We start from the raw sequence: 16,582 nt of genomic DNA, 5'->3' as shown, positions 1-16,582 counted from the left end.
TAGCGACGACACACATCACTGGTAAAAGATCAATGTTATACCCCCCAAAGTTGTCGTTATTATGATGTACGACACGTATTATGAACTGTTCGATTAGGAACAATATCAACGACTGAGGTTTAATATTCGAGATTGACACGAATCGAGGTAAATGAGTATTGATGGAAACCCCTTTAGCAGCGACATATAACCCAAATGTTGTATGTCGCTGCTAATAATGGTTATTCTTATAGTGTCCCTCTTCGGCTACAAGTTTTTTCCGGTTTTCATATTTTCATTAAATATTGTTTTTGTCCAGCTTCTAGCTTGTTTTCTTTTATATATTTCTTTACGCTTCAAAAAAAAAAAATCGAACTCAAACTTTATGAGACTTATTAGCTATTATTAAATTACGTTTTTTATACCACTAATAATTATTTCTAACAACACAACTATATCATGAATATGAACAAAACTCGTTATGTATTTAGTAAAACTAACAAAGCTATTGAATGTTGATATTCGATAGAAGTATGCACATTCCCCCATGAAATCGAGTGACGTGGGATGATCTATAACCTAGCCAAGAACTTTCCACCACCTGGTGGATGGTTCAAGAGCCCATGGCCCCACGTGGCCAAACCTCACAGACACCTCCGATCAGCCGCCACCTTTATAACCCACTCTCGGTGACATCATATCAGTGAATGTCACCATTTCCATCTTTTCTAGTTCTACAAACTCATGGGGGTTGCAGCATGTATCTCGGAACTTTACGATTCCTGTCACAGCATCCATCGTTCCAGGGAGAAACTCAAGAAACGAAACCAACTTCAGGTCACACTCTTCCCTTCTCATTAGAGTCACTCCCCATAGAATCTTACTCGAATAAGATATTGTTTGATTGTGTTAATGTCAGACGGTGGAGATAAAGATCAAGATGGACTGTGAGGGATGCGAGAGGAGGGTTCGGAAGTCGGTGGAAGGGATGAAAGGGGTGAGTTCGGTGGATGTGGACCCAAAGAAAAGCAAGCTGACGGTGGTGGGGTACGTGGATCCAGGGAAGGTGCTGTATCGAGTCCGGCACCGGACAGGGAAGAAGGCGGAGATGTGGCCGTATGTGCCATATGACACGGTGGAACATCCTTACGTGCCGGGGGTTTATGACAAAAGGGCGCCGGATGGGTACGTCAGGAACACGGCGGTGGTGGATCCGGACATGTTGGATTTGGCTAGGGCGAGTTCAACTGAAATTAGGTATACGACGGCGTTTAGTGATGAAAACCCTACAGCTTGTGTAGTGATGTAGTTCACTTCATGATTAACGAGCAGTTGCTCACTGTAAATTTATAAAATAAACAAAAATCTATCATGTAATATATGGATGGTGTCTTGCTTTTTTTAGCTTAAATTCGTAGCATAAGGAGCAATGTTTTGAAAATCGGGCCCGATCAATGAAGAGTTTGTTTTACCGGTTCAATTGGTTCAATCAGTGGACTGATTCTATTGAACCCAATGACGCTATTATTACATAATAATATTGAACATTATAAAATTCAGAATCAAACATCCATATGTAATCGTAAGATTACATGTATTACATATGTAATATAAGATTACATGTATTAAATTAAATTAAAAAAGAATATTAAGTATATTCCTGATGATGATATTTGAACATTTACATATATTACTGATAATGATGGTTGAATATATATAGTAAATTAGCTGATTTGGTTAAAATTATCCGTTTAGTCTCCAACTTTCTTTTTGCACTTAGATTGTCTATATGGTTTGATTTTGTTGCGTTTTTCGTCCCTTACATACATGAATTTAAGAACCAAACGTGTAATTTTAATCAAACCATAGGGACGAAAAACGCAATAAAATCAAACCATGCACATGGACAATCTAAATGTAAAAAAAAAAAAAAAGTTAGACCAAACATGTAATTTTGACTAGTGACGATTTCAGTTTGAATATATGATTATATGTATTAAATTAAATTGAAAAAAAAAAAGATAGACATGTGGGATTGTCAAGGTTAGAGGAAAGACAAAATTGCAAGAATGGTTAATGTGGTATGTCAAAACTAACAACTTTGGTCTAAAATGAGTTTGACTCGCAAGGATGGTCCAATAGTTTCGTTTTGTTCGAGTTTAATCCAAAAATTTGAAAACGTTTTATAATAACGGATTTGCCCTTGGTATTTTTCCCTTTTCAATTTTTTTTATTACAGAAATCAAAAAAATAAAAATCTCTCTCTCTCTCTCTCTCTCTCTCTCTCTCTCCCTCTCTCATACAATCTCGTTAGTATCTTATTAGAAAAAAAAAACTTCCTCCTCCTTCTTCACGTACGATCAAGAACACCCCCACTGCCCTCATAATTTTCAGCTACCACTGCTTATCGGCGTCGGTAATCCACCCTCTTCTCCATCGTCGGAAAAGAGCAACACCTCCCCTCGTTTTGCAATAGCCCAACCCCCAACCACAATCGATGCCGTCAGAATCCCTTCCTCGACCTCCCTTTCATCTCCAACTTGTCTATCTCCCTCGTTTCTCACTTCTTCGGCGAAGCAAGCCGCCACAGTCAACTGTGGCAGCTCCTCTGCCACCCCCTGTCGTGACCCACCACCATCCAACATCCCAAGTCCAAATTCACAATCCGTGTTCTTCGTTCTTGATTTTGGATCTGAAATAAAACCCAAATCCAAAAGTTGAAGGTAGGTATGTTCTTGGTTCCAAATTTGAAACGAAGATGAAGAAGGGTAGATCTGAAACAAAATTCACACGTAAAACCTTACCTGAAATGAAAACCCACCATCGATTCGAACGAAAGGCAAATCGACGGGAGTTTCGGTGCGGCTAGGAAATCGCGACGAGGTGCAAGGGGGTCCGTTGAGACCGACGACCCTCTATGGGTTTGCTCTCTGTCTTCACTGTCGGGCGACTGTTACAGCAAGGGGGCTGCTACGGTAGCCTCCTTGGTTGTTCTTCTTCTAGAGAGATAGATAGAGAATGAAACGTCCCAAAATTCAAGACTAAAAATTTCTTTTATAAAACATTACTTAAAACGTAATTATCAATCCATGACATAATCAGAGTATTAACTTCCAAGACATATGTTCGTTATCAGAGTAAAACATTCCCAGGCTGTCTAAACTATGGTGTGTGCCATGGTGTGTGTCATAAGCACAAAGCTTAGTGAGTTCCCCAACCTACCACATACCATGCATAATCACATACTGCACATACTGGGCCACACCCGCTATTATGGGCCTTGCCCCCTACCTCGGGCCTCGCCCGCTACAACGACCCCGCCGCTCTAGGCCTCGCCTGTCTTCGAGCCCCGCTCGGATACAGATCTGTTTCACTTAGGCCTTTGCCTGTTACTGGGCTTCGCTCGCTAACATATAATAGCACATAAACATATCACAACACATAAGCTAAACATATACTAATGGATCCTGCCCTAAGGCCTCGCCTATCTTGGGCCTCGCCCTTTTCCTGCTACTAATGAGTCATGGAACCCTGTCCACGCTCCTACTGATAGTGAGATACGGTCCCAGCCCACACTCACTCTTTCCCTAACTTGGGCCTCGCCCCTAATCTGCAGCTAATTAGATGTTTAACACCATCCACACTCTGCTATCAGTGAGATACGGGACCTCGCCCACTCTCACCTCCCTACCAGGCACATACATGTATCACACAGACAACAAGTATAACTATCATATAACCCATTCCTTGGGCACCCGCCCGCTATTATTGGACCTCGTCCTGAATATCATACTAGCATATTGTGCCTAGGGCTAACCCCCGGGTCTTCTACTCATAACTACATGGGCCGCCATTGTGGCCTTAGACCCATTCACACAAAGGGAAACTCACCTGCACTTGCTGAACTTGCTGATACCCCTCTCGCTACTGCCCGGCAACTCTCTGAACTCCTGCTCCACTAGCTCCCCGAGCTACCAATATCAACGCAACACTTAGTCTAACTGTCCCCCGAAAGTTAACTAAGTCAACTCTGGTCAAAGTCAAAGTCCTAGTCAAATTCAACCTTCCAGGTCAACCCTACTCGCCGAGTCTTCCTACTGACTCGCTGAGTTCATATGCTCAGAGTCCTTCCATTCGCGACTCGACTCGCTGAGTCAGCCTCTAACTCGCCGAGTCTACCGATTTTCGAGTCTTGACCTGTCCAACTCACCGAGTCCCCACTCAACTCACTGATCCGAGTCTTAACTCGAAGGGTTCGAGGTTTCGCGACTTGACTCGCCAAGTCCAAGAACATACTCGTCAAGTCCAAGGCAATCTTCAACAGACTCGCCGAGTTGTTCTTCCAACTCGCCGAGTTCCTGCCCAACTTCATCCAACTCGCTGAGTCCATCCATGTGACTCGCTGAGTCGCTCAAGTTCTTAATCCATTCAGTGGCTTTTCGAGCCATGCAGGGGCTCCAAATCATACCTCCATACTTCCAAAGCTCAATCCTTACGTAAAGTTGCAAACTTTACATATAACTAAAGAGATCTAGGCCCAAAACACTCCAAACTCGGGTTTAAGACAAAGAGGCTTAACAACCAACCCAAAGACTGATGCTTTATGTTTTTCTAGGCCAGAATACATTTAGGTCTAAAGTAGCAACTTCAGATTTGGGCTCAAACTCGAAATGATTCAAGGACATGGTATAAAAGCCCCAAAACTCATAACCAAGGTAGATCTAGATGCAAAGGAGTCCAAGTACTAGTTTATTACCTCCAAATGCTCTGAAATGTCTTCCCAATCCCAGATCTATAGCCCCTCTTGCACCTCCAAGATCCTTCTTCCTTCTCCAAGCCTTAATGCACTCTTCAAGGCAAGAATTTGCTCAAAAACGGATATGGTGGCTAAGGTTTGTTGTTCTGGGTTAAAGAGGCGGTAAAGGAACCCTAGGGAAGAGAATGAGACGTTTAAATAGGCTCCAAGTCTCAGATTTAGGGTTTTCCTCGTTCGGACCAGACTCGCTGAGTCCCCTTAGCCGACTCGCCGACTCGGTCACTTACTTCTTGACCCGGATCCCGCTCGAACGAGTTCCTCCTTGGACTCGACGAGTCGGCCCTTTAACTTAGGGCTTCCTTTCCTTTCTTGGCCTTCCTGATTTTGGGTGTTACAACTCTCCCCCACTTAAACTAAACTTCGTCCTCGAAGTTTGCTATGGCCAACCGCCTGCGATCTGCTTCCAATACTCTACTTATGAATCCAACACCAGCTGCCTACCTTCGCTGGCCTTTCGCCCGGTCATTCCGACTAACATTAATCCTTGCAGACAAAAATCTCGGGTCAACCCTAACCCTGAACATTCTGGAAACACAACTTACTCAACCGACAATCCTTCTGGTACTCTCCGAGGCAATGTCCCATAACCAACTATTTCCTTTGCCACTTTTAAGGTCCTATCCTTCACCAAATACATTACTCCCGCTATCTCCAATAAGGGTCATTACCGCCAGTATCCACTGCGCATTTCTCTCTACTATAATTTGGTGTCGAGCACCCCGCGATCAACTAACTGAATTCCACCATATACTGCCTACCAGCACTGCTACTGACTGAAAATTTCTACTATTCCTTATCTGCCTTCCAAATGAACCGAGACCACCCAGGTCCCTACCAATCTATCAATATCTGGATTACTGGCTCCCACCGGTCGCTAGCCCCAACACAACTCCTAGTCGCTCCCAACGACTTTCGAAGAAACTGCGACTGCCTATAACTGCTCAATCTATTCTGCCATTCTGGCACTACAACCCTAGGATCCTCGATCCCCTATCTAGACGCTAAGGTCCTTACCAAATCCCACCTGTTCTACTAAAACTCACGGGCCTCGCCCACGTGCCTCACCCGCCTCTACCCTTCTAGTCTCATTTGTCTAACCACTCTAGCATGGGCCTCGCCCACGGGTCTCACCCAACCATACTACTGAGCAACCCTGCTCTCAGGTCTCACCTATACTGCTACTCTCATAAGGGCCTCGCCCACGGGTCTCACCCAATTACATCCTAGAGCAGCCTCTCCCAAGGTCTCACCTTTCAAGGGCTATACAGGCAAGCTCCCCACTATTCTCATCCACTACCCATTCCTGATCCCTATCTGATCATTAGGAGATAAGGGCCTCGCCCCAACTACGCTAACGAAGCTACTATGGAATGCTACGGCTTACCCGCAGTCTTACATCACCTTCCATCTCTGACTGCTAGTGAATGTTATTGCTGCCCCGTAGTCTTATAACACCTTCTATCTCTGACTGCTGCTGGAGAAAGTTGCAGCTCTCCCGCTGCTCTACTATGCTCTACATGCTGCCTCTGCCACTGTCTACTAATACGAAATCATCCCATGCTATCTGTCCTCAAGATCTTCATCCCGACTCACTCGAGTACTACATGCGATACACTAACCTGAATTCCTAACCACGTACTAACATCAACATTACACGCACTAACTGATGGGGAGTTTCTCAAACTCCCAACCCTGAACTCCTTGATCCATCAAACGTTGTACTACTTCTTTTCCTCCTCAGAGATCGCGTACTCATTTTGGATCTGCGTGCTTTTACCCTTGTATACTCGGAGGATTCTCCCCCACTTCGATCCTGCTTACTCCTCGCTGCTCAATGCTCGAAAAGAAATCCCAATCCTTGCTACCATTCCATAATCGATTTGATGAGGAATCCCAAGCTTACCATAGCTAGGGATCTAACCAATCCATTTCTAAAACTATGCAGTTCCGAACTAGCAAGACATACCAAGTCCCTCCCACGCATGCTACAGTTACTGCATCCTAAGGATCCTTCTCCAATAGAGCACATCCCCTAACTACCATTCAAATATCCAAGGTATACAGATGGCATATAACTCAATCCCAAGCAGTCTGCACAAAATTAAAATACTCATACCGATAATGATGCAGAACCATAACAATATAATCATGCATAAATAAAAGAACTGAAAACGGAAGTCGCATACCTGCAACGTCCGACATTTCTCGCGTCTCCAAGGTAGTCATCTGAAAAGCCCTGCCTCCTACCGCAGGCGCCTCTGCACGGCCCCGACGGGCGTCTATGATCCTCAAAGTTGCAAGGGCGGGTGCCATCAACCGTCCTGCTGGAAGCAAACTGGGGCACTGGGCCTTCTTGTGGCCCCGCTGATTGCAGTGAAAACATATCAAGTCTGATCCCTTGATGGTGGTAGCAGTACAATCCCTGCTAAAATGACCAGTCCAGCCGCACTTGAAGCAGCCAGACTCACCACTGCTACCACTCCTGCACACACCCCTGTGCGCCCTACCACACTTCCCGCACCGGATGTGGTCCTGATAATCCCTCTGTAACACCCAAAGTTTCTAAGGCCAAGAAGGGAAAGAAAAACCCTAATTTAAGGGCCGACTCGGCGAGTCCAAGGAGGGACTCGGCGAGTCCGAGCGGGATCCGGGTCGAGGTGTAAGCGACCAACTCGGCGAGTCGGCTAAGGTGACTCGGCGAGTCTGGTCTGTGCATGGAAAACCCTAAATTCGGGACTTGGGGCCTATATAAACGTCTTAATCTTCTTCCTAGGGTTCCTTACTGCCTCTTTAGCCCTGGATATCAAACCCTAGCCGTCATATCTCCTAGTTGAGCCTTGGAAGGTGCATTAAGGCTTGGAAAAGGAAGAAGGAGCTTGGAGGAGCAAGAAGGAGCTTTAGATCTGGGATTGTGAGTCCATTCTGAGCACTTGAAGGTAATAAACTAGTTCCTGGACTCTTTTTGCACCTAGATCTATGTGTGGTTGTGGGGCTCTTTTGCCATAATGTTGTTATTTTGGGATAGAGGCCGGATCTGGAGTTGCTACTTCAGATTCAAGTGTTTTAGGGCCTGGAGAAGCATAAAGTATCAGCCATTGAGTCGATTTTGAAGTCCCTTGGCCCTACACCCTAGTTAATGGCGTATCTTGCCTAGATCTCCTTCTCTACACGTAAAGTTTGCAACTTTACGTGTGGAATAGGCTTGGGAAGGATGGATCTATAGTTTGGAGTCCATGCATGACTCAAAAATCATCTGCATGTAAGGAGATCTGAAGAGACTCGACGAGTCCTTTGAGTGGACTCGGCGAGTAGCATGAAGATTTGGAGAAACTCAACGAGTGGGATGAACAACTCGTCGAGTCGTATGAGGATTGCCTTGGACTCGGCGAGTCTGTTCTTGGACTCGGCGAGTCTGTTCTTGGACTCGGCGAGTCTGTTCTTGGACTCGGCGAGTCAGGTCGCGGAACCCCCAAACCCTTCGAGTTGTGACTCGAATCAGTGAGTCGGGTGGAGACTCAGTGAGTTGGACAGGTCTGGACTCAGAAATCGGTAGACTCGGCGAGTCATGGACTGACTCGGCGAGTCGAGTCGGGAATGGAAGGAATCTGAATATTATGAACTCGGCGAGTCAGTAGGGTGACTCGGCGAGTAGGGTTGACCTGGAAGGTTGACTTTGACCAGGACTTTGACTTTGGACCAGGGTGGACTTGGTTGTCTTTCGTGGGTCAGTTAGACTCAGTGTTACATTGATATTGGTAGTTCGGGGAGCAAGGAGAGCAGGAGTTTCGTGAGTTGTCGGGAAGCAGCTAGTGAGATCGTCAGCAAGTTCAGCCAGTTCAGGTGAGTTTCCCTTTGTGTGAATGGGTCTAAGGCCACAATGCCGTCCCATGTAGTTATGAGTAGAAGACCTGGGGGTTAGCCCTAGGCATAGTATGCTAGCATTGTTTGCAGTACGAGGTCCAGTAATAGCGGGCGGGCGCCCACGGAATTGTTATATATGATAGTTATACTTGTTGTCTGTGTGATACATGTATGTCCTGGTAGGGAGGTGAGTGTGGGCGAGGTCCCGTATCTCACCAATAGCAGGGTGTGGATGGGGTTCCATACCTCACTAGTAGCAGATTAGGGGCGAGGCCCGAACTAGAACAAGAGTGAGAGTGGGCTAGGCCCGTACCTCACTACCATTAGGAGCATGGATGGGGTTCCATGATTCCTCAGTAGCAAGGACATGGGCGAGGCCCAGGAAAGGCGAGGCCTTAGGACCGAACCAGTTGCATGTGTTAGTTATGTGTTATGAATTGTTTATGTGTTATTAGTACTACGTGATGGGCGAGGCCCTGTGACAGGCGAGGCCTAAGAAAAACAGATCTGTATCCGAGCGGGGCTCGAAACCAGGCGGGGCCTGGAGCGCTGGGGCCGTTGTAGCGAGCGAGGCCCGAGGTAGGGGGCGAGGCCCAAGATAGGGGTGTGGCCCAGTATGTGCAGTATGTGGTTATGCATGGTATGTGGTAGGGTGGGGAACTCACTAAGCTTCGTGCTTACGGTTTTCAGTTTTGGTTTCAGGTACTTCCGGTAGCGGAGGAAGGAGCTCGGGGTGATCGCATGGCACACACCATAGATTAGACAGCCTGGGAATTTTACTCTGATAACGAACATATGTTTTGAAAACTTATACTCATATTATGTTTTGGAATGATGAAGTTATTTTAATTAATGATTTATTAAAGAAATTTTTGGTCTTAAATTTTGGGTCGTTACAAGTTGGTATCAGGGCCTTGGTTTGAGGGATTCGGGCATACTCTCGGGTGTGCCTGAACTCAAACTGAGGGGTCGGATAAAAACTTTTCAAAAGTGAAAAGATAGTTTTGTAAATAGAGTTTTGAGAAAGAAAACGGCTTTATAAAAGTAAAAAGAATTCAGAAAGAAAAGAACTTGAAAGAGAAAAGAGGTGTGGTGCATGCAATCAACCGAGCTCAAGTAAGTACCCCAAAATACCCATACAACTTTATGTTTTGATTATCAGTTAATAGAGCAGCATGCTAGATTAGGACTAAGGATCTAGGGAGGATGCCTTATGTGCCTGTTATATGTGCTTTTGATCTGCATGACAGTGTTGAATAGTCAGTAGTAGGATAGCCTGAGTAGGTTATGCCTGAGTTATGAGTTGTGTTGCATGCTAGTTTAAATTCTTGCTATGTGGATATGATTGCTTGAGTATGTTATGGTTAGATTTTCCCTTGTCTGAATGCTTCTTGCTTTGTGCATTGTGGGATTCTAAGTGATGGGAGTTAGCCATTAGGTGGATACATCACGTCACATGTGATCAGGGTTGAATAATCTCAGAGTGTTGGATTTGGTCCTATTGCGCAGCTCTTGTTTGAGTCCAACCGTTGTAGGAACGAGTCTTTTACTTGAAGGATTATCTGAGCCTCGTCACATGTGATGGTATCTAGGTGATGGCTAATTGGCATTGCGAGGAGGCCTTCAGCAGCTGAGGACTGGTTGAGTTGAGTCAAAGGCTTCCCTAGGGTAAGCCTAGGATGAGGTAGTGCTGAGAGCAGTAGAAGTAGCAAAAAGGACCTGGTGGAGTCAAAGCAGTTCCTGAGGAAAGTACGGATAGATGTGGAAGGTAGTATGGGCCCGTACTACTGAAAGCAGAGGATCCGTACTCGATTCAGGGAAGGCCGAGACAAGACCGGGAACCTGGTAGTGAGTATGTTTGGTCTCGCAGTAGGGAGGAGTGTCCTGATAGTGGTTATGTTGTATGTTTCAGTATGGTGACATTGCAAGAGGGACCAGCGGGCGGATCAGGCGCCGGAGAGGGATTAGGCTCGGGTTTAGGGGCCGAGCAGCTCGAGGAGCGGGTGAGGGAGTTGATATCAGCGGAGGTTATGCACAATATTTTAGCTCAGACACCTGTGATCTTTGGCACGGTCAAGGAGGGTATATTGGAGATTTTGGATGAGAGGCTGGGAGCCTTCCGTACTGAGATGATGGCTTTGTTGGGAGCGCGTACCTTGACATTTCGGGAGTTCAGGGCTTGCGGGGCACCAGACTATCACGGGGCTAGGGACCCCATCGCTAGCAACAGATGGTTGGCTGATGTTGCCAATGCGTTCCGTACGAGCCGGTGTCCTGAGGAGGACAAGGTCAGACTCGCTTCCTATCTTCTGAAGGACAGAGCGAGGGATTGGTGGGAGGAGATTGGTCACGCTTTGGGGGATGATGCCGCGTTGGACGCGATGACTTGGAGTGATTTCTCAGCGAGGTTTAGAGCAGAGTTTTCGCCGATTATTGAGGTGCAACAGTTGGCCCGGGAGTTTCAGGATTTGACGTAGACTACCGAGACTGTGGCGAAGATCACCGCCAAGTTCAGAGAGAGAGCCCTTCTGGTTCCGCAGTATGTCGCGGATGAGGAGATGAAGAAGGCACGATATCACGAGATGCTGAGGGATGACATCAGGGAGTTCGTGAGCAGGTCCGGATGTAAGACTCTGGAGGATATGATTTCCCGGGCCAGGGAAAGGGAAATTGATTTGGAGCAGATCAGGAAGAGGAAGTCGGATGAGGTTCAGGTAGCCGCGAGTTCGGGAAAAAGGCCCAAGGGGACAGATTCAAGGATGAGGGATTATCAGGACCGCAGTCGATGCGGAAGGTGTGGCAGGACGCACGGGGGCGCGTGCAGGAGTGGTAGTGGTGGTGAGTCCGGCTGTTTCAGGTGCGGTCGGACGGGTCATTTTAGCAGAGATTGTACTGCTACCATCACCCAGGGATCAGACTTGATATGTTTTCACTGCAATCAGCGGGGCCACAAGAAGGCCCAGTGCCCTAGTTTGTTTTCAGCAGGACGGGTGATGGCACCCGCCCCTGCTACCTTGAGGATCACAGACGGCCGTCAGGGCCATGCGGAGGCGCCTGCGGTAGGAGGCAGGGCTTTTCAGATGGCTACTTTGGAGATGCGAGCGACGCCGGACATTGCAGGTATGTGACTTCTGTTTCCAGTTCTTTTATTTTGTGCATGATTATATTGTTATGATTCTACATCATTAGCGGTTGAGAATTTTATTTTCGAGCGGGTTCATTGGGATCGAGTTATATGCCATTCGCATACCTTGGTTATTGGTTAGTAATTAAGAGATGAGTTGTATCGAAGAAGGTTACTTTGAGTGCAATATCCGTAGCATGCCAAGGAGAGGCTCGGTATGTCTCGCTAGTTCGGAGCCGTATAAGTTTCGACATGGACAGGTTGGATCCTTAGCTATGGTAAGCTTGGGATTCCTCAGCGGATTGATTATGGTAGCAAGGGTTTGGGATTTCTTCTCATCGATCATCGAGGTGTAAGTAGGATCCAAGTGGGGGAGAATCCTCCGAGTGTATAAGAGTAAGGGCACGCGAATCCAGATCGGGTATATGACTTCTGATAAGGAAAAAGGGGTAGTTCAGCGTTTAAAAGTTCAGGGTTGAGAGTTTGAGAACTTCCCATCAGTGAGTGCGTGTGAAGGGTAATGGTGGGTATGTGGTCCAGATTCAGGTTAAAGGGCCACATGTAGAGCTCGTGTGAGTCGAATTGGGGATCTTGAGGTCAAATAGTAGGAGATGCTTTCGTGTCAGCAGTTAGTGGTGGAAAGTGATGTAAGACTACGGGGCAGTCGTAGCATTTTGTAGTAGCTCTTGGCGGAGTCGGGGCGAGGCCCTTATCTCCTAACATTCCGATAGGGATCGGGAATGGAAAGTGGATGAGAATGGTATGGAGTTGCCGGTATAGCCTTGGAAGAGGCCTCTCTAGGATACATTCGGGTGAGACCCGTGGGCGAGGTCCGTATGAGGATAGCAGTATAGGTGAGACCTGAGGGCCGGGTGGCTCAGTAGTACGGTTGGGTGAGACCCGTGGGCGAGGCCCGTAAGTTTTAGCAGCACAGGTAGGACCTGGTAGTATCTTAGCGTCTAGGCAAGGGGATCGGGGATCCCAGGAATTTGTAGTGCCAAGCATGATAGAATAGTTGGAGTTGTATAGGTGGCGGAAGTATCTTCGAATGTCGCTGGGAGCGACTAGAGGTTGTGCTGGGTCAATAATCGGTGAGGGTCGGTAATCCAGTTGTTGATAGGTCGGTAGGGACCAGGATGGTCTCAGTTCATTCGGAAGCCAGATAAGTGATAGCAGGATTCCTAGTCAGTAGCAGTGCGGGGATGCAGAGTATGGTGGAATTCAGTCAGTCGATCGTGGGGTGCTCAACACCAAGTGATAGCAGGATGAATGCCCAGAGGGTACTGGCAACGATGACCCGTACTGGGAGTGGCGGGAGTAATGGATTTGGTAAGGAAAGGGTCTCCACAGCAGCAGAAGGGATAGACGGTTATGGAGCGTTGCCTTAGGAAGACAGGGAAATCGCGCAAGGAAAGAAGGGGTGGACCCTTATGTTGCAGTACTCGGGGATTACCAGAAAGATTGTCGGTGGAGTAAGTTGTGTTTCCAGGATGATCAGGGTCAGGATGCATCCGAAGTTATTATCTATAAGGATGGGCGTTGGTCTGAATGATTAAACGGAAGGCCAGCAAAGTTAGGCAGTTGGTGCTAAAACGGATGGTGGGGCTTTAGAGGTTGATCGCCGACAGTAAAGTATAGTAAACTTCGAGGACGAAGTTTAGTTTAAGTGGGGGAGAGTTGTAACACCCAAAGTTTCTAAGGCCAAGAAGGGAAAGAAAAACCCTAATTTAAGGGCCGACTCGGCGAGTCCAAGGAGGGACTCGGCGAGTCCGAGCGGGATCCGGGTCGAGGTGTAAGCGACCGACTCGGCGAGTCGGCTAAGGTGACTCGGCGAGTCTGGTCTGTGCATGGAAAACCCTAAATTCGGGACTTGGGGCCTATATAAACGTCTTAATCTTCTTCCTAGGGTTCCTTACTGCCTCTTTAGCCCTGGATATCAAACCCTAGCCGTCATATCTCCTAGTTGAGCCTTGGAAGGTGCATTAAGGCTTGGAAAAGGAAGAAGGAGCTTGGAGGAGCAAGAAGGAGCTTTAGATCTGGGATTGTGAGTCCATTCTGAGCACTTGAAGGTAATAAACTAGTTCCTGGACTCTTTTTGCACCTAGATCTATGTGTGGTTGTGGGGCTCTTTTGCCATAATGTTGTTATTTTGGGATAGAGGCCGGATCTGGAGTTGCTACTTCAGATTCAAGTGTTTTAGGGCCTGGAGAAGCATAAAGTATCAGCCATTGAGTCGATTTTGAAGTCCCTTGGCCCTACACCCTAGTTAATGGCGTATCTTGCCTAGATCTCCTTCTCTACACGTAAAGTTTGCAACTTTACGTGTGGAATAGGCTTGGGAAGGATGGATCTATAGTTTGGAGTCCATGCATGACTCAAAAATCATCTGCATGTAAGGAGATCTGAAGGGACTCGACGAGTCCTTTGAGTGGACTCGGCGAGTAGCATGAAGATTTGGAGAAACTCAACGAGTGGGATGAACAACTCGTCGAGTCGTATGAGGATTGCCTTGGACTCGGCGAGTCTGTTCTTGGACTCGGCGAGTCAGGTCGCGGAACCCCCAAACCCTTCGAGTTGTGACTCGAATCAGTGAGTCGGGTGGAGACTCAGTGAGTTGGACAGGTCTGGACTCAGAAATCGGTAGACTCGGCGAGTCATGGACTGACTCGGCGAGTCGAGTCAGGAATGGAAGGAATCTGAATATTATGAACTCGGCGAGTCAGTAGGGTGACTCGGCGAGTAGGGTTGACCTGGAAGGTTGACTTTGACCAGGACTTTGACTTTGGACCAGGGTGGACTTGGTTGTCTTTCGGGGGTCAGTTAGACTCAGTGTTACATTGATATTGGTAGTTCAGGGAGCAAGGAGAGCAGGAGTTCTGTGAGTTGTCGGGAAGCAGCTAGTGAGATCATCAGCAAGTTCAGCCAGTTCAGGTGAGTTTCCCTTTGTGTGAATGGGTCTAAGGCCACAATACCGGCCCATGTAGTTATGAGTAGAAGACCTGGGGGTTAGCCCTAGGCATAGTATGCTAGCATTGTTTGCAGTACGAGGTCCAGTAATAGCGGGCGGGCGCCCACGGAATTGTTATATATGATAGTTATACTTGTTGTCTGTGTGATACATGTATGTCCTGGTAGGGAGGTGAGTGTGGGCGAGGTCCCGTATCTCACCAATAGCAGGGTGTGGATGGGGTTCCATACCTCACTAGTAGCAGATTAGGGGCGAGGCCCGAACTAGAACAAGAGTGAGAGTGGGCTAGGCCCGTACCTCACTACCATTAGGAGCATGGATGGGGTTCCATGACTCCTCAGTAGCAAGGACATGGGCGAGGCCCAGGAAAGGCGAGGCCTTAGGAAAGAACCAGTTGCATGTGTTAGTTATGTGTTATGAATTGTTTATGTGTTATTAGTACTACGTGACGGGCGAGGCCCTGTGACAGGCGAGGCCTAAGAAAAACAGATCTGTATCCGAGCGGGGCTCGAAACCAGGTGGGGCCTGGAGCGGCGGGGCCGTTGTAGCGGGCGAGGCCCGAGGTAGGGGGCGAGGCCCAAGATAGGGGGCGTGGCCCAGTATGTGCAGTATGTGGTTATGCATGGTATGTGGTAGGGTGGGGAACTCACTAAGCTTCGTGCTTACGGTTTTCAGTTTTGGTTTCAGGTACTTCCGGTAGCGGAGGAAGGAGCTCGGGGTGATCGCATGGCACACACCATAGATTAGACAGCCTGGGAATTTTACTCTGATAACGAACATATGTTTTGAAAACTTATACTCATATTATGTTTTGGAATGATGAAGTTATTTTAAGTAATGATTTATTAAAGAGATTTTTGGTCTTAAATTTTGGGTCGTTACACCCTCGATCTCGAATCCGACCCCTTGGGCCTTTTGCCCGAACCTGTGATTGCCTGAACCTCATCCGGCTTCCTCTTTCGAATCTGCTCCAAATCAATCTCCCTCTCTCTAGCTCGTGCGATCATATCCTCCAACGTTTTGCAGTTGGACCTGCTCATAAACTACCTGATGTCATCCCTCAACATCTCGTGATATCGGGTCTTCTTCATTTCCTCATCCACGGCATACTGGGGTACAAGAAGAGCCCTCTCCCTGAACTTGGCCGTGATCTCCGCCACAGTCTCAATGGTCTGCGTCAAATCCTACAACTCCCGTGCCAACTGCTGCACCTCAATAATCGGCGAAACTCTGCCCTGAACCTGGATGAGAAATCGCTCCATATCATCGCGTCCAACGCGGCATCATCCCCCAAAGCATGACCAATCTCCTCCCACAAATCCCTCGCTCTGTCCTTCAGAAGACAGGAGGCGAGTCTGACCTTGTCCCCCTCGGGACACCGGCTCGTACGGAACACGTTAGTAACATCAGCCAACCACCTGCTGCTAGTAATGGGGTCCCTAGCCCCATGATAATATGGTGCCCCGCAAGCCCTAAACTCTCGGAATGTCAAAGTACGAGCTCCCATCAAAGCCATCATCTCGGTATGGAAGACTCCCAGCCTCTCATCCAAAATCTCCAGTATACCCTCCTTGACCGTGCCAAATATCACAGGAGTCTGATCTAGAATACTGCGCGTAACCTCAGCTGATATCAACTCCCTCATCCGCTCCTCGAGCTGCTCGGCCCCTGAACTCGAGCCTGATCCCTCTCTGGCGCCTGATCCGCCCACTGACCGCTCTCGCAATGTCACCATGCTGAAAATATAATACATCCACTTATCAGGATACTTATCACTACTGCAAGACCAAACACACGCTCTACCAGTTCCCTGGTCTCGTCTCGGCTTTTCCCG

At 47.5% G+C, this 16,582-nt stretch overlaps 1 protein-coding gene across 1 annotated transcript; it reads left to right on the top strand.

The window, feature by feature from the left end:
- The first annotated feature begins 723 nt into the window (after positions 1-723).
- LOC145039135 (heavy metal-associated isoprenylated plant protein 26-like) lies at positions 724-1,288 on the top strand. Its single transcript, XM_078987248.1, has 2 exons — positions 724-816; positions 899-1,288. The coding sequence occupies exons 1-2, from the start codon at positions 724-726 to the stop codon at positions 1,286-1,288; spliced, it is 483 nt and encodes a 160-aa protein (XP_078843374.1).
- The last annotated feature ends 15,294 nt before the right edge of the window (positions 1,289-16,582 follow it).

The sequence above is a fragment of the Lactuca saligna genome, chromosome 4 (genome assembly GCF_052625555.1).
Source record: "Lactuca saligna cultivar CGN05327 chromosome 4, ASM5262555v1, whole genome shotgun sequence".
NCBI lineage: Eukaryota > Viridiplantae > Streptophyta > Magnoliopsida > Asterales > Asteraceae > Lactuca > Lactuca saligna.
This window is presented reverse-complemented; position numbering and strand designations above follow the sequence as displayed.